Source organism: Sus scrofa, chromosome 14 (assembly GCF_000003025.6).
Source record: "Sus scrofa isolate TJ Tabasco breed Duroc chromosome 14, Sscrofa11.1, whole genome shotgun sequence".
NCBI classification, from domain to species: Eukaryota; Metazoa; Chordata; class Mammalia; order Artiodactyla; family Suidae; genus Sus; species Sus scrofa.
Window position 1 is genome coordinate 50576353 of NC_010456.5, and position 17739 is coordinate 50594091.

At 59.8% G+C, this 17739-nt stretch overlaps 2 protein-coding genes across 3 annotated transcripts; one reads left to right on the forward strand and one right to left on the reverse strand.

Annotated features, from left to right (window-relative positions):
* LZTR1 (leucine zipper like transcription regulator 1) lies at positions 61-14045 on the forward strand. The gene is made up of 21 exons (XM_003132997.4): positions 61-990; positions 1424-1486; positions 3393-3449; positions 5214-5293; positions 5682-5790; positions 6349-6432; positions 7152-7209; positions 7491-7630; positions 8079-8280; positions 8670-8825; positions 9210-9320; positions 9516-9608; positions 9690-9785; positions 9907-10072; positions 10154-10323; positions 10423-10579; positions 11300-11426; positions 11506-11655; positions 12113-12218; positions 12304-12384; positions 12645-14045. The coding sequence occupies exons 1-21, from the start codon at positions 356-358 to the stop codon at positions 12759-12761; spliced, it is 2958 nt and encodes a 985-aa protein (XP_003133045.2). The 5' UTR covers positions 61-355; the 3' UTR covers positions 12762-14045.
* THAP7 (THAP domain containing 7) lies at positions 15060-17426 on the reverse strand. Of its 2 annotated transcripts, XM_003132998.4 has the most exons (5): positions 17209-17426; positions 16957-17036; positions 16480-16635; positions 15919-16059; positions 15060-15744 (listed from the first exon to the last, which is right to left on the reverse strand). In XM_003132998.4, exons 1-5 carry the CDS (start codon positions 17419-17421, stop codon positions 15180-15182), a joined length of 1155 nt encoding a protein of 384 aa, XP_003133046.2. In that variant the 5' UTR covers positions 17422-17426; the 3' UTR covers positions 15060-15179. The 2 variants fall into 2 exon arrangements, with proteins under 2 accessions (XP_003133046.2, XP_013838650.1); XM_013983196.2 differs by lacking the exon at positions 15919-16059.

The window sequence follows — 17739 nt, forward strand, 5'->3', positions numbered from 1 at the left end:
GACCACAGAACACCCAGTGTTTCACCAAGGAATTTTGGCCCAGAGGAGATAGCAACTGATTCTGCCCCATGTCTTGGATCTGGATTTTGAAGAAATGGCACTCCAAGCAGAGGGAAAGCACATGCATAAAGCCCGAGACAGGGAATGCTTCTTCAGAGGACAGTGGGAACTCGCGCTTAGCAGTTGGGGGTGTTTGCCCATTAAGGTTCGAGCAATGAGTCCGGAGACGGACCCAGCCTGAGCTTCCTGAATGCCCATTTCGTAGGTGAAGCAGCTGAAGCTCTGCCAGAGTAGGACCGAGAATCCAGAGCCTCTGTGCACGCAGTCTCCCAGCCAAAAAGAACGCCATGGGGAGATGCGGGGGCCGGGCCAGGGACAGAGCAAGAAGGGGATGGTGGGGCGGCCCGCGGAGGCCACTGCGAGCCCGGAACCCTCCGTCCGGGATCCCGGGCGCGGCGGACGATCGAAACCGAGCCATGCGCACAGGGCATGCTGGGAGCCGCGCCGGGGAAGTGCGGGCCGGGAGGGGTTGTGGCCAGGGCGCCGCGCTCGCTGGAGGGGGAACCGCACGCCCGACCTCCGCGGGAAGCTCTTCCCGGAAGTCTATGCGCTCGCCGCACAATCCGGCCTGCCAAGCCACTGGGTCGGTGAGGCTCTCCCGGAAAAGCGGGCGGCCGGCAGTGCGGCGACGTCGGCCCAAGGCTCGCCGGGAAATGTAGTCTCTCGAAGCAGCCCGGGGCGGTGGCCTCACGTCCAGCGGACCCGGTGGCCCATCGGGCGTGGACCCGGCATGGCTGGGCCCGGTGGCTCGGGGGCCCCGATCGGGGCCGGGGCCCTGGCCGGTGGAGCTCGGTCCAAAGTGGCCCCGAGTGTGGACTTTGACCACAGCTGCTCGGACAGTGTCGAGTACCTGACGCTCAACTTCGGGCCCTTTGAGACAGTGCATCGTTGGCGGCGCCTCCCGCCCTGCGACGAGTTCGTGGGGGCCCGGTAGGCGGGGCGCGGGGGTCCTGGGGGGTGTCTGAGGAGGTCCCAGGCAGGCCCCTGGGCCAGGCTGGGCTGTGGTTTCCTGGGGCGAGACCTGGTGTGTGTTGGGTGAGGTGGGTCCAGGTCCGTGTCCAGGGCAAGGGAGGGGCTCCCGAGGGAGTCTCCGAGTGGGGTGGCCCAGGGCAGAGTATTAGAGTTACATTGTGTCTGTGGGTCTCCAGATGGGGTTCCAGGTGCTCTGCAGTGGGTTGGGAGTGTCAGGAGTCCCCACATGCAGAGTCCTTTAGAATACTGCTGGAATATTGGGGTCTCCATCGATCTTGGCAGTTGAGAGGTGTCATCTGAATTCTTTGGCAGCCCCAGTGCCGAGTCTCATTCTTTGGGTGACCCCTCAGGAGGGTCCTGGCCTCACCACCACCTCCCTCTCTCTTTCCAGGCGCAGCAAACACACAGTGGTGGCCTATAAAGATGCCATCTATGTATTTGGTGGAGACAACGGGTGAGTGAATCTGGATTGGGGAGGGAGAAGCAGGGTAGCTCGCACTGGGCCTCTGCAGCTTCACTGCTGTCTTTCCAGATGTTAGCTAAGCCCTTAGCATCCCAATCCATGCGGTTCCTCAGCACAGCCTCTGTGTGGTAGCACACACCCAGTACACAGATATGTCCCTCTCGCTCTCAGTGAGTGGACATCAGCTTGAAAGAAACACCTTACCTGTAACTTCTCTCTGGGCCACGAGCTCACATGGCAGTTGAGGTTTGGAGGATACAGATTTGTTTATTCCTGCCATTTTCACTTTTGTAAGGGTTTCTCCATGTTGCTGTAAATTCTGGAAATAACTTTCCTGGAAGTATATCTCAGCCCATGAACAGTTCCCAGCAGTAACAAACCCAGTTAGTATCCATGAGGTTGCAGGTTCGATCCCTGGCCTTGTGCAGTGGGTTAAGGATCCGGCATTGCTGGAGTTCCTGTCATGGCTCAGTGGTTAACAAATCTGACTAAGAACCATGAGGTTGCGCGTTCAATCCCTGGCCTACTCAGTGGGCTAAGGATCCAGCGTTGCTGTGAGCTGTGGTGTAGGTCGCAGATGCGGCTCAGATCCCGCGTTGCTGTGGCTGTGGCTGTGGCTGGCGGTTGCAGCTCTGATTAGACTCCCTAGCCTGGGAACCTCTATATGCCAGGGGAGTGGCCCTAGAAAAGGCAAAAAGCCAAAAAAAAGGATCCGGCATTGTTGTGAGCTGTGGTGTAGGTCACAGATGGTGCTCGGATTCCACATTGGTGTGGCTGTGGTGTAGGCCGGCGGCTACAGCTCCGATTCGACCCCTAGCCTGGGAACCTCCATATGCCGCGGGAGCGGCCCAAGAAATAGCAACAACAACAACAAAAAAGACAAAAAAACAAAAAAACAAAACAAAAAAAAGAAACAGGATACAAATTTGTCTCATTCTAATGCAACTTTGTAAAGACTGACTAGGTACAAAGAAAGATGACCTGATACAGCTGGAGGGGATGCAGATCGGAGAGGAAAGGGGGGCTAAATCACAGCCCCACTGCCTGGCTCTGGTCTCACACAGGCCCTTTGACCTTCCAGGCCATTTCTTGGAGGTGAGGTGGCCCGGTGGGTAGGTGTGCTGGGCTCTTGGGTCCACGCCCTGCTTCCCTCTTACTGATAAGGGCTCGGTCTAACAGGTGGGTCTTGTTAAGTGTAATGCTGGCTTGTGGATTGCTCTCTGCTTTATTGTATCTTTAACACAGCTATTCCCTTAGCCTTGCAGTAAAGAGGAGGCAGGGAGCTAGAGAGAAGGGAAGGGGCTCCCTGACATGTGAGCAAGCCTTTGCATTGTGTGGCACTGTTGGCACAGCCTTGGAGAAGGGGCTCTGAGGCATAAGAGTGGGAGTATGGGGGGATTCTGGAGCTGGGGAGAGGCATATGGTACCAGGGATCGTGCGTGGTCCTGACCCTAGGGCAGCTGGTCCCGCCCACATGGCAGCCCAGGGTGCCACACCAGCTGGGGAGCTTCCCCTGGGGTCACCTCTTTGGGCATCAGCGTTGCTTGGCCCTGGCTGAGTCCCTCAAAGAGCTGCCTCCTCTGGAGTTCCCGTTGTGGCACAGTGGTTAACGAATTCAACTAGGAACCATGAGGTTGTGGGTTCGATCCCTGGCCTTGCTCAGTGGGTTAGGGATCCGGCGTTGCCGTGAGCTGTGGTGTAGGTCGCAGATGCGGCTTGGATCCCATGTTGCTGTGGCTGTGGCGTAGGCTGGCGGCTACAGCTCCGATTAGACCCCTAGCCTGGGACCCTCCATATGCCACAGGAGCAGCCCTAGAAAAGGCAAAAAAAAAAAAAAAAAGTTGTCTTCTCCTGCGGGCTGCTGAGTCCATGTCCTGGGTCCCTTGCTGTCTTGTAGGAAGACAATGCTCAATGACCTTCTTCGCTTCGACGTGAAGGACTGCTCCTGGTGCAGGTGGGTACCCCGGCACCCAGCCCTGCTCTTCTCCAGACTTCAGAGCACCGTGCGGGGGTCTGGCTGCCAGCCAAGTCCCCTTGGTGGAAAACAAGAGGAACTTCAAGGAGATGACCGAGGCCCAGCCCATGCATGGGACACCCCGCCCAGAACGCCTGAGTGATTCCTCATCGCTTGGCTCTCTTTTCCAGTCCCCAGCTGAGACTGGTTGTTCTGAATCCTGATACCTAAAGGGATATATCTGACCCAGGAGATTCTGCCTCAGGAGAGCCTTCAGTCACCAGCCCCATCTCCCAGGGGCCACGGGTTGGCAGGTCCTTCCAGGGTGGAGTCTGCAGCTGCAGGGTGCATGCTGCCCAGGGGCTGGCAGTGGCAGCTCCCAGCCTGGTGGGGCCCATCCTCTGCCAGGAGAGCTCGCTTCCCTCCCCAGCTGTGTAGCCTTGGGCAAGATACCTCCCCTCTCTGAACACCACACATTAGTGCCCGCCTGTTCCAGTCCAGCCCCCTCCTGACAGAGGAGGATCCCAGGATTAGGAGATGCCAGGCTTCCTCCTGAGCTGTGCCTTCTACTTGTGCAGGAGCCCCTTGGCCCCAGGTGCTACAGCAGCTCTGGGGCAGCCCTCTGGGGTGGTGTCTCACTGTCCCCCATTGTCAGAGGAGGATGTCTGGGTCCAAGACCCACAGCTGCCGAACCTGGAGGTGGCATGACCACCCCTCTCCCCACCTAATGCCCATCTTCTGCCCAGACACCCAGGTGGCCCTGGGATTGCCGTGGAAGATGATGTGTTGTTTCTCTCATGCTTAATTTTAAAATATGGCCAAGAATTACAGATTAACTTAAAGACTCTCAAGACTTTATAAATCTTTGTTGACAGCTGGTTAACTAGGAGTTCCCATTGTGGTACAGCAGAAATGAATCTGACTAGCATCCATGAGGATACGGGTTCAATCCCTGGCCTCGTTCAGTGGGTTGGGGATCCAGTGTTGTCATGAGCTGTGGTATAGGTTGCAGACGTGACTTGGATCCAGCGTAGCTGTGGCTGTGGTGTAGGCTGGCAGCTGTAGCTCCAATTGGACCCCTAGCCTGGGAACTTCCCTAAAATACATTTTTTAAAAAATTGCCTAACTATAAAACTCTGAAAAAGAGCAGGCCTGGGAAAGCAGTAATAAATGGGTGTTTAATTTGATCAATAAAACCTGTGGGTCACCTGTGCTGCAGAATACAGTGCAGCTGTGGGAATTTGGGTGTTGATGAGACCTCGTCGCATTCTACTGTTAGGTTGACAAAGCAGGTTCCAAAATATCTATCACATGATTCCATTAAAATTACTGTGATGCATAAAAATGTGTGGGAAAAGTGTGGGCCAGAGCCTTCAAGATGTGGATGGTGGTTTCTGGCAAAGGGCTTATATGTAAATTTTAGTGCTATTTTTTTTTTCTTATTAGCAATGTTTTAAGTTTCTATAATGAGATAGACATTACCTTCAAAGTACAAAAGAAGGACTTCCAGCTATGGTTCAGTGGGTTAAGAACCTGACTGCAGTGGCTCAGGTCAGGTAGCTGCTGCGGAGGCATGGGTGTGACCTAGCCCGGTGCAGTGGGTTAAAGAATTTTGTGTTTCTGCAGCTGCAGCTCAGATTCGAACCTTGGCTCGGGAACTTCCATATGCCATGGGTGCGGCTATTAAAAAAAAAAAAGGAAAAAGAAGTTTAGGGGTGATGGAGCCTGTCCCGTACTGACACCCACTGCCCCTTGTCCCCCCAGGGCCTTCACCACCGGGACACCCCCTGCCCCCCGCTACCACCACTCGGCCGTGGTCTACGGCAGCAGCATGTTCGTCTTTGGTGAGTGGCCCCCCTCCTGGCCCACACTGCCTTCCCATCAAGACTTGGTCATGTGCTGGTCTTGGCCAGCCTCTTCACACCCCAGCATTTCCCTCGTCCTCTGAACTCCTGTGCTGCATCAGGGCCTTTCCCTAACCATCCTGATCTCCTGAGGGTGGAACTGTCTGCTTCTGTGGCCTGGCTGGTGGCTGCCCCCAGAACACACACCCGGGGCAAGGCTCCAGGGGTTCTGGTCATCTCTCCCCAGAGCCTGAGCAGGGGTGGGCTTCTCAGGGTTGGAGGGGTTCCCAGGGTACATTTTAACTGAGGCCAGATCCTGCCACAATCTCCTGGGTTTTAAGATGAAATTGCTGCCTTTGGGTGTGACAGCCTGTCACTGTCTTTACAGGGGGCTACACTGGGGACATTTATTCCAATTCTAACCTGAAGAATAAAAATGACCTCTTTGAATACAAGTTTGCAACAGGCCAGTGGACGGAGTGGAAGATTGAAGGACGGTGAGAGATTTTGCTGAGACCTTTGGGGCTGTGCAGGTGGGCGCTGGGTCCTGGGGCTGAGGGCCTGGATTGGCCTCTGCAGATGGAGACCCGAGGCCTGGGGCGCATAGCGACCAGAGCTGGCAGTTGGTGTGGACTCCCAACCCCTCTTGTCTTCACCTCCCCAGCTCTTAGATTCCCTCCTCCCAGAGTACAGGGACCTGACCTACTGCTGTTGGGTGCTTCTCTGGCCCTATTTTCCCTGTGCACCCTTGACACTGGGTGGGAGCTGGGAGGGGCTCTGTGCCCTTGGGTATATGACTCCTCTCCCAGCTGCCCTGGCCTCAAGAGCACAGCCTTTGCTGCTGTACTTTATTCCCAGTAGTCCAGCCAGAGTCCCCTCCCTTATCCCCAGGGGCCCATCTGGTGTCCCCAGAGCCCATGTTAGCAGATGTGGACATGGCAGCCCTGGGGCCTGGTGGGACTCATGGGGCTCTGGCCCCAGCCCTGTCCTTATGGGGCCATAAAGCTCTGGTCTACACGGGATGGCCTCACTGCTCACTCCCTTCTCATACCCAGGCTGCCAGTTGCTAGGTCTGCCCATGGTGCCACAGTGTACAGTGACAAGCTGTGGATCTTTGCCGGCTATGACGGCAACGCCAGGTAGGTGGCAGTCCGGAAGTGCACTGAGGCACAGAGTGGAGGGGGCACTTGAGCTGGGGGTTTCTCAGAAGGGTGGATGTGCAGACAAGTTGTGGTGGGGGGGACAGGAAGTTAGGCAGGATGAAGGCCACGGGGTAGGGCTCCCACCGGACCCTCACAGAGACCAGAAGTTCTGGCACTGGAGGTCCCTGGGTGGCTTAGGGGGTGGTGCCTCCTCTCCCCATCTGTAGTTGGCCGAGGATGGGCCACCTCCAAATCCCTGGGTGCCTTCAGAGCCAGGGGTCTGGGTGGTGGCCCCTTGAATGTCTGGGGAGAGAAGACTTCAGCCTGCAGTAAGCAGTGACCCTGAGGGCCCAGGCCCATCCCCATGGAGGCAACAGAGGGCTCCTGCCTGTGTCATAGGCCTTTTCCTCGTTGGAGAAAAATTGGCTGTGCTGCATTTTTCTGATTACAAAAATAGCACAAGCTTGCTCCCCAGAGCTTCAGCAGCCACTCTGCCGCCCTCCACGTTGTAAATGAAGCCACTTATTCCATATGTGCTACCCAGGGGCCTGGGCTGCGGGAATTTGGTGCAGCCCCCAGCCCGTGGCTTCTCCATGGCCCCCTGGTCAGCATCCCCAGTGGTGCTTTGTCCTCTTGGCGCCATCCTCCTGGCTGGGCCCAGGCCCACCCTGCCTGCCAGCCCAGCTGTGGGGTCCTGACCCTCTGTCCTAATGCAGGTTGAATGATATGTGGACCATCGGCCTCCAAGACCGGGAGCTCACGTGCTGGGAGGAGGTGAGGGTGAGGGGCGGGGCTGCTTTGTTCCCACAGTGACTACAGACTCGTGCTAATGTGGTTTGGGGATGAGCCACCCTTCCTTGAACACAGGTGGGTGTGGGGGTGGGGGGTGGCACATGCCATCAGTGTCCTACCAGGTGGTCTCTCCAAGCGCCCCGGCCTCTCTGCTATTCAAAGCTGGGCCGTTTCAGGCAGGGCTGAGTTGATCGGTCCGTGAAGCCTCATTCACAGACATTTATGGAATAAAAGTAGCAGTTGCTGAGCGGCCTCCCCCACAGGTGGCCCAGAGCGGCGAGATCCCACCCTCCTGCTGCAACTTCCCTGCAGCTGTGTGCCGCGACAGGATGTTTGTCTTCTCGGGGCAGAGTGGGGCCAAGATAACCAACAACCTCTTCCAGTTTGAGTTCAAGGACAAGACGTGAGTGCCTTGGTGGCAGCCCTGGCCAGTATCCCACACCAGTGCCTGGAGCTGCCCCCTTGAGCAGGGCTGTCACAGGCCCTTGTGCAGCCTGGGCTGCAGGCCCCCTGGGCCCCTCAGGGGCAGTAGAGCCAGGCATCCAGGGGCCTGGGCAGCCTTGCCTTTGTCCCACTGTGAGGACAGATAGGCCCTGCTTCCAGCATTTGTGTCTCTGGTCAGATGCCAGCCCCTGGCCCTGCTACTGCTGCCTGCCCTGGCTGGGGGTGAGGACAGGACCCACAGTGGGCTGCATGGAGCCAGGCAGAACTGGTGCCAGAGTGAAATGGGGTGAGGGTCACAGGGTAGTTGTGCACGGGCCCACAGTGGGGTCAGACCTGGGTGGAGGCTGTGGGGAGCAGGAGCCCCCACCCCATCCATGGTTCATGTGTGGTGTGGACACCCATCACAGGTGGACCCGCATCCCCACCGAGCACCTGCTCCGGGGCTCCCCGCCACCGCCGCAGCGGCGCTATGGGCACACCATGGTGGCCTTTGACCGCCACCTCTACGTGTTCGGGGGCGCAGCTGACAACACGCTCCCCAATGAGCTGCACTGCTATGACGTGGATTTCCAGACCTGGGAGGTCATCCAGCCCAGCTCAGACAGTGAGGTGGGTGCTGCCAGTCTACAGGTGGGTAGGGCCAGTGTCTAAGCCAGCGGAAGCCAGGCTGGGACTCCCGCCCTGGCCCGACCCCACCTGCATCCTCCTGGCACATGTCCTTCTGGCCCACTCTCCATCTTGCTGCCCACAGCTAACACGCCACTGCCTGGTGTGTGTGTGCCATGCTTGGGAGGTCCTCCTGGGATGCACACCTGGACCACAGCCAGCTCCCATCCCAGCTGTGCTGGGAGTGCCCTCATCCCATGGCTCCTCCCCCACCCTGTCCACACAGCACACGTCCCCACCTTGGGCATGTACAGCACGGGGGACAGCAGTGGTCTTTGGCCACCTGCCTGGCCCTGGTTCAGCGGCCATGCGCCCACGTGCCTCCCCACCAGGTCGGTGGGGCTGAGACGCCAGAGCGAGCATCTGCATCTGAGGAGGCACCTGCCCTGGGCTCTGAGGAGCGGGGTGCCTGCAAGAAGTCCCGGGATGTGTTTGGCCTGGACTTTGGCAGCACCACCGCCAGGCAGCCAACCCTGCCAGCCTCAGAGGTGAGAGCCGGCGCTCCTGTCACTACTCCTTACTCCCTGAAGCTTGTCCTATGATGTGGAGGGCAAGGCTTAGGGGTCACACAGAATGTTGAGGTGAGGCCAGGAGCCCACACCTCACTGGCCAGGTGACATGGGGGCAGCACGTGACATCCAGCACCTGCTGTCCACCCTGGGAGTCCACAGAACCTGTCCTGCCTGCTGGCCCACACAGGCCCTACTTCTCCCACTGTGGCTGTCCCTGGGGTCCGGACCTCTGGCCCCTTCTTCCAGGCCACTGGTACTGACCTTGCTCTCAGCCCGGCCAATGCTAGGCCTCAGATAGCACCCCTGTTGGAGACGCCACCCTGCCCTGTCCCCTCCTGCCTACCTGTCCTATTCCCCCAGCTGCCCAGCGGAAGGCTCTTCCATGCAGCTGCTGTGATCTCGGACGCCATGTACATCTTTGGGGGCACCGTGGACAACAACATCCGCAGTGGGGAGATGTACCGGTTCCAGGTGGGGCCCGACCGGGTGGGGCTTTTCTGGTGGGACTGCTGCCTCTCAAGAGTCTGGCTGCCTGGATGGAGGGCTTGAGGCAGAAGGCAGTTTGAGGAACCTGAGTGCAGGGTGGGGCTCCCAGGATCCAGTGGGGGGCTGAGCTGAGCTGGGGGGAGGGCAGAGCTGGCCAGCAGCGGGGGTCTCTGCCTGCAGTTCTCCTGTTACCCCAAGTGCACGCTGCACGAGGACTACGGGCGGCTGTGGGAGAGCCGCCAGTTCTGCGACGTGGAGTTTGTGCTGGGCGAGGTGGGTGCCATTCTGTGCCTGCTGACAGCCCTGCCCCCAGGGTGAGGGTCCCTCGCCCTTCACCAGGGTATCTTTCTGCAGAAGGAAGAATGCGTGCAGGGCCACGTGGCCATTGTCACAGCGCGTAGCCGCTGGCTCCGCAGGAAAATTGTGCAGGCACGGGAGTGGCTGACCCAGGTAAGGGCTACTGACTCCTCCCTGCCCACCCTTGCTCCCTTCCCTGCCCCCTCCCTGTCCCTTTCCTGCCTGGGCAGCGGCTCCCAGGGGTATCTCTGAGCACCCCTTCCTCTCCCTGCAGAAGCTGGAGGAGGAGGCGGCACTGGTGCCCAGGGAGAGCCCCGCTGGGGCTGCCGGTGGGGCCCGGCCACCGCTGCTGCGCGTGGCCATCCGTGAGGCCGAGGCCCAGCCTTTTGAGGTGCTCATGCAGTTTCTCTACACCGACAAGATCAAGTACCCGCGGAAAGGTTGGCTGCGCTGGGGGTGGTGCAGGAACAGGACTGGGGTGGCCTGGGTGTCACTGAGGCTCAGGGGGCTCTTGGGCGCAGGCCATGTGGAGGATGTGCTGCTCATCATGGACGTGTACAAGCTGGCACTGAGTTTCCAGCTGCGCCGCCTGGAGCAGCTGTGCCGCCAGTACATCGAGGCCTCCGTGGACCTGCAGAACGTGCTGGTTGTGTGTGAGAGCGCCGCCCGGCTACAGCTGGGGCAGCTCAAGGTGCGGGGTTGTGGGGAGCCCACCCTGCCCTGCCCCACCCCACGCAACCATGCTGCCCTGGGCAAGGCCTGACCCCACACCCGGTGCCTGTCTGTCCAGGAGCACTGCCTGAACTTCGTGGTGAAGGAGTCCCACTTCAACCAGGTGATCATGATGAAGGAGTTTGAGCACCTCTCGTCCCCTCTGATCGTGGAGATCGTGCGGCGGAAACAGCAGCCGCCTCCCCGTGCCCCCTCAGACCAGCCTGTGGACATTGGTAGGAAACTCACCCTGTCCCTGTCCCTGTCCCTGGGGCCTGGGGCCCGACCACAGGCAGCCCAGGTTCAGGCATGGTGGTGGGCTGAGTGCTGAGGTGGCAACCCCTGGGCCCACTTGGGAGAGTGGGTGGGTGGGGGGAACATGGGCCCTCTCCAGCGAGTGCTGCCCTGAACACAATGCCAGGTCCAAGGGTCTGCAGTGAGCAACGAGCTGAGGGTCCCATGATTAGTTGCTCAGCTTCTCTTCTAGGTGTGCCCACATCTGGGGCGGCCTGGTGAGGGGTGAGCGCAGCCTCAGATGCTTGGCACCTCCCTATCCTGTCCCCGCCCAGCTCGGGAAGGGGCCTCAGAGACTCCTTCAACCCCTGGCCTGGGCCTGTGCTGCCCCTGGCTACTGGCTCCAGGTGACACAGGGAGAGTGCCCGGGGCGTGCCAAGCTAAGGGCTCCAGTGCAGGGTGAGGGGAGGGCCCCGTGAGCTGAGTCTGGAAGAAGGTTGGACTCTGGGGCGGGGGGTGGCCAGGCCTAGGAGTGTGTTTGGGGCTGAGGAGAATAGGGCCTGGTGGGGCCTCTGCCTGGGGGAGGTTGTTTGGAGGGTCATCATGGGCAGATGTGCAGGAGGAGGTGCCCTGGGGTCCCCAGCCCTGAATCAGGCCACCCTCTGGCTCAGGGATGGCTGGGGGTTGGGGGGTGCCTGCTCAGGGTCCCTCCACACCCCCAGGCACATCTCTGATCCAGGACATGAAAGCATACCTGGAGGGTGCGGGCGCAGAGTTCTGTGACATCACACTCCTGCTGGACGGGCACCCACGGCCAGCCCACAAGGCCATCCTGGCTGCCCGTTCCAGGTGGGTAGGGTGTGGTGGGCAGGTGGGTGGGCTGGCAAGGTGCCAGTGCCTTGCTGAGGGCAGGGCCCATTATCTGCAGCTACTTCGAGGCCATGTTCCGGTCCTTCATGCCTGAGGACGGCCAGGTGAACATCTCCATCGGGGAGATGGTACCCAGCAGGCAGGCCTTCGAGTCTATGCTGCGCTACATCTACTATGGTGAAGTCAACATGCCGCCTGAGGACTCGCTGCATCCTTGCCTTGGAGCTCCCAGGCATTCCTGGCACGGCTCCGTGTCCTGGGTTCTCTGGAGCAATCCTCCATGGGCACAGGGGGGTGTGCACCCGGGAGGGGCAGGTGGGCTCAGAGGAGGGGTCAGTCACGGCTCTGTGTGGAGTGACTCCTGGCCATGTCACTTCTGTGGGGGTCTGAACATGGGGGTGAAGGTGCCCTTTAGGGTTCTGTGAGGCATGCACATGGGTCCTTTTCTCGGAGAGGAACCTCAGTTTTCTCTGGATCTTGATCAGGGCCTTGGAATTGGAGTGTTTCAGAGGCTGTGGAGAGAGCAGGGCAGTGTCCCTGCAGGATGGAGCCCTGGATGTGTGCCCCTGACCCCGTCTGAGCAGGCAGGAGTTGGCGGCTGTGGCTCAGGGAGTCTGTCCTGGGGGAGGGCACCTTTGGCTGGCAGCTCCTTAACCAGCCCCCAGCTACCTGTTTGCAGCACCCTACTACTACGGCTTCTACAACAACCGGCTGCAGGCGTACTGCAAGCAGAACCTGGAAATGAATGTAACGGTGCAGAACGTGCTACAGGTAGACCATCTGGCAGGGACCTCCTGCATTTGCAAGGATGGGGGGTTGAGGGGTGGGCAACGTCTCAGGGAACCTGCCGTTTCAGATCCTAGAGGCAGCGGACAAGACGCAGGCACTTGACATGAAGCGGCATTGCCTCCACATCATCGTGCACCAGTTCACCAAGGTCAGGGCCCTCCCACCTGTGCCGCCCACCCATCTCCAGGACACGCTCCCCTCGGCATGGCTGTGGCCAGGTGGGAGGGAGCCTCATGCCACGGCGGGCCCTGGGGAATCACCAGACAGAACTGCCCATCCAATGGCCATTCCACCCCATCCTCGGAGCCAGCCCGAGCTCTGCATTGGTCAAGCCCCTAGAAGACTCCATAGCCCCCCAGCCCTGGCAAGATTCCACCTCCATCCTCTGGTCTTTGGTTGCCTCCACAGGTCTCCAAGCTGCCCTCGCTGCGCACGTTGAGCCAGCAGCTGCTGCTAGACATCATCGACTCTCTGGCCTCCCACATCTCTGACAAGCAGTGTGCAGAGCTGGGCGCTGACATATGAGGGCCCCACAGTGCAACCCTGCCCTGCCTCACTGTAGACTGTGCTGGCCACGCTCAGGCCTGTGGCAGAGGGGCCAGGTGCCCAGGGCCTCCAAAGGGAGTTGAGGGGACATGGAGGGCACCAAGTGCCCCACTTCACGGCTGAGGACAGAGGTCCCACAGGAAGCAGACAGAGAAGCAGCACCTTGGCTGGCACCCTCTCTTGGTGGGGGGGGGGAGGCAGAGGTCCTGGGCTGGGCCCAGTGGGGAAGACAAACCTGCCAGGGAGCTGGCTTTGGGCCCTACTGTCGGCAGGTACTTGTGCATCCAGCCACTGGGCCCTGTTGCCAATACCCTTTTAATGTGGGGGCCATACTGCACCCCTGACCCTTGGGGTTGCTGTAAGGCCCTTCCTGCCACCCAGAACTTGTGCCTGGGCAGCACTAATGGCAGGGAGTCTGACTGTAGATGAATTATGGGCCTGAAGGGCCCCAAGGCTAGCCCCCGGCCTGCAAGGTCAGGCACTCTGGACAGGCCGCACAGATAAGGGCTCTGGGGTCCCACCTGCCTGAGTGTGCAGCATGGCTCTAGGCATGCCAGGGTGAAGTCAGAGGAGGTGCCCCCAGGTCCCTGCCTGTCCCTCACTAAGTCTTTATTGTCACAGGCTCGCTTCCATTAAAACCACAGCAGTGCTACTGACACATTACACCTTGCCGCGCAGTCCCCACTGGTGGGCTCTAGGCCTAGGTCCTCCTGGAGCTGCAGCCTGATGGTCTGGGATCAGCCTGCCAGCAGCTCCCCACCCTCACTGAGGTGCTCCAGTCTCCTAGGGGTGGGAGGGATGGGCGGAGCGCAGGCCAGCCTCTGGCCTCTCCCCACCCCCCACCCAAGAGGCCTGGGGCCCACAGCCAGCTCTCCTGGCTCCTCTGCTCCTGAGCTGGGAAACTAAGGATAGGCAGAGTCCTTCCTTGTCCCAATGGAAGGTGAAGTCCACTCCAGTGGAGAAGGTACGATTCTGTCTCCCCTCTGGGAGTAAGAACCCTTCTGTCCTGGCTGCCAGGAAGCCACTTCAGGGAAAATGGTCAGCGCCTTAGTTTCCTGCCTTTGGCTGTGCCTCATCTTATTGGGGCACCTGCCATACCTCAGGCCTTGAGGAGCCCCAGGTGCCAGATGCAGGTGGACATTCTAGGGCAAGGGGAGTTACCTGCAGGCCACCAGCACGCTAGGAGACGCCTCGAGACCTGCCTGTGATCCTGCTCTGCATCTGCCTCTCCCGGGCATGAAGTGAATAAATGAAATTGGACTCTGAGGGCCCCAGGCAGCAAATTTCACATCCCTGCAGGCCCATTTCCAGGACTTAAAAGGATTCAGCTATGCTCTTGGGACCTTTGTGGCTGAGGCCCAGCAGGGAGATGTCATGTGCCAAGTTAAGTCCTCACACTCTGAGCTGATGGTTACAGGAGCCAAGAGGCCTTCCATGGTCCAGTTGGACTGAAGGAAGATGACAGGTTGAGCCAGGACTGGCCCACGTGCATGGCCCTTTGGTCTCCATGCCTCATCCCATATCTTCAGGGACCAGAAAGGTGGTTGTGGGGCCCTCCCTGCTTGCCAGGCACAGCAGCCTGAGATCAGTAATCTTGTCCATTTTGCAGATGAAGCAGGCCTGTGCTGAGTGGGGGCTGAGCAGCAGCTGGGGCACAGACACTCTGCCATGTTTGACTGCCAAGGACATTGGGTCTGGGGATGGAAGTCTGTTGTTTTCTTGAAAACGAAGTAAATCTGGCCTGGATTTTATGACTGTTTCCAAAAAGGCCAGCTGGGTAAATCAAGGCTTAGTGTCAAGTGAAGGTTGCCCAGCATTGCCCCCGACCTCTATGCACACCACCCTGTCCCTCAGAGAATGTTGTAGAACAAGGAGCTGCTTGGGGAGGGGTTGCCAAGAACTGGGCTCTGCTCTCCACAGCCAAGAGCTTGGCCTCCAGGGTCTGAGCCCTCCAGGCTACAGCCAGTCTGGGGGGAAGCAGACCTCAGGGGAGGGAGGGGGCCCCACCCCCAGCAGAGGCAGAGAACAGGGCTTCTTTCTAGAATCCACTTTTTTTTTTTTTTAAGGGACATACTGTGTCAAATGGAAGTTCCCAGGGATTGGAGCTGTAGCTGGGGCCTATGCCATAGCCATGGCACCACTAGATCCGAGCTGCATCTGCTATCTTCAGTGCAGCTTGTGGCAACACTGGATCCTTAACCCACTGAGTAAGACCAGGAATCAAACCCACATCCTCACAGATATTAGTCACGTTCTTAACCTACTGAGGCACAATGGGAACTCCTAGAAACCGCTTTATTATGGCATCTGGCAGGTCAGACACAGCTCAAGTCAGGTCCCTCTCTAGGCAGATCCTGAAGGAGGAAGAGGCAGGAACCCTGATGGGCAGCTCCTCACTCAGGCCATGCTGCTGCTTAGCTGCATGGCAAAGTCGTGCACATGCTCCTTCAGAGTCTGGCGGGCATCTGCCTGTGCCCGCTTCTCCCGTGCCCGCTCCTGCTGCAGCTTGGTCAGCCGTAGCCTCAGCCGTTGCTCCCGCCGCTTGCAGGCCTGCAGTTGGCGCTGGGCCTTGTCCAGGGCATCAAGGGCAGCCTCAGCCCGCCGCTTCCAGAGCAGGGCACTGCCCACCTGGTAGCTGTGCTCATTCTGGATGTAGGCTCCAGCAGGAGGAGGGAGGCGCAACATGTAGGCTGAGGGTGACACAGGCCGAGGCTCCAGAGGGGACGGCTGCCGCTCGGGCTCCCGCTCGGGGGAGGGCTGGGTGCTGCAGCCTGCTTCATCAGCCTGGGCACCCAGGGGCCCCAGGAGGTCTGAGAACGGGCTGCTGAGGCCAGGCTCCAGCCTCCCAGTAGGGGAAGCAGACAGAGCAGCAGGTGCGGAGGCCTCTTCCACAGGAAAGCAGGTGACATCAGCAGGTGGAGGTGGAGAAAACGGAGTCGTGGGCCCTCGGCCCTCAGAGCAGCTACAGGGAGACAGAGCAAGGGACAGGCCAGGCTCAGGGCTCAGTGACCTCATTTCACCAGCCCACCTAACCCCCATCCCTGAACCATAGGCTCAGAGCCCTGTCCAGCAAGGCTCCATCCGAAAGCCCAGTCCCTCAGACGTGAAGTGGGACATCCCCCAGCGCAGCGCTTACCGCTTCCTGCATCGCCGAAGCCGGCTGACATCAGGGGGGCCGGGTGGGTAACTGTGCCCCTTGGTCTTGGCTGTTCGGCGCAACTTGGAGAAAGACTCAAATATTGTGGGGACTGCTCCCTCCTTCAGCCTGTGGTACCCACTGTAGGGGAAAGCAGTCTGAAGTAGAGAAGAGGGCCTGCACCCCAGGCTGACCTGCAGGGTGCGGAGCCTGCAGCCCCCCAGCCCCTGAACAGGATCCTGGGCTAGCACTGGGGCAGGTGGGAGGCACACTGCAAACAGCTAGTTTGGGGGATGCCAAGTTAAGAGGTACCCCATCTCCTCCATGAGAGCCTCCTGAGAATTAAGGTGACTGGAAAGGCCCCACCAGAACTGGGCTGACCCCCTGAAAGGAGCGGCTATGTTTGTGCCTTTGCTGGCGTGCCTGGGCTCCAGGAGCACCCTCTGGCACAGTGATACCCGGGGTGTGTGTGTCTCTAACTGCTTCCGTCCGGAGAGGAAATTGAGATTCTGAGCTGGGAAGAACCAGGGCGGCCTGCCCTGGTGTCAGCAGGAGGCTCACCTGATTCCCACCAGTTCAAAGCAGTTCTCCTCGAAGTGTTTGGAGCAGAAGTAGATGTACTCGGATGCTGGGTCCCACAAGCCCTGGCCGCTGGGGTCCAGCCGCTGGCAGTTGGCCAGCCACAAGCCTCGCCTCGGGTTGTCCTTCTTGGGAAGCCTGTAGGGCAACAAGCCTGTCAGAGCTGGGCCGCCGGCGACACACCGGATGGGAAGGGCCGGCCTGACTCATGCTGCCCCCGGACCCTGTGGGCACACAGACTAGGAAGCTGAGGCCTCAAAACGTAAAGCGACTGGCTCTGCACCAGGGTGCCTCTGACAGCAGCTAGTTCCCTCTCCACCGCAGCTCCGCCCACCATCAGCCTCTAACTCAAGCCTCGCCGGACCCGCCGAAGCGCGTGCGCAGTGAAGGCTCCTCAGGTGGGCAGGACAGACTAATGAACACGTGACCCTTTCGGCGCCAGCGCGCACGCGCGCTGACCTGTGGAAGGAGATGCCGCGGTTGCGCGTCTCTCGCGTGTCCCGCGTGCAGCAGCCGGCGGCGGAGCAGTGACGCGGCATCTGGAGAAGAGGCAGGAACTCGGTTGCGGGCTGCTATCTGGGCCCGGACAAGCCTCGCGCCCCTAGCCGCCACCCTGCTCCAGGCGGCCCCGTCCTGGCGCGTCCACACCGGCCCGATCTCGTCAGAGGCCCTTCCCAACCCACTCTCCCGTCTCCCGTCAGCGGCACTTACGGTCTCGCCATTGCTGCGCCGCCGAAGTCTCGCGAGATGTGGCTCGCGGCGGAAGTCGGTACCATAGAGACCCGGAAGCGCGCGGCGCTCGCTGAGGGGCGGAGCGGGCCCCGGAAGTGGTCGGCCTGCGGGGCGCCGCGCGCAGGACCGAAACGACTCTGACAAGAACGGGCTGGTCGTGCGATGCGGAGCCCTGGCTGGGCGGGCACGCATGCCTCTGATGAGAGGTGCCCCTTGTGGACGGGAGGGAGGCTCTGGGGCAGCTCCTCCAGAGGACGGGGCGAGGAGGGTGAACGCTGTGGTCCCGCGACTGTGACCCGGACCGCTTCCGGTCCCGGAGGAAGGGCGCGAAGGATCCGGAGTGTTTAAACTTAAAACATTTTCCCCGATTTCCCCACTGGCCTTATACTCTTATTCTGGAAGTAATACAGCAACTGAGGTGCCTCATTTTTTCTCTTTGGGAGGAAACATGATTTTTCCCTAGGAATTCGCTCGGAAAAGGCAAGTATCTGGTCGGGGAACTTGGCCGAA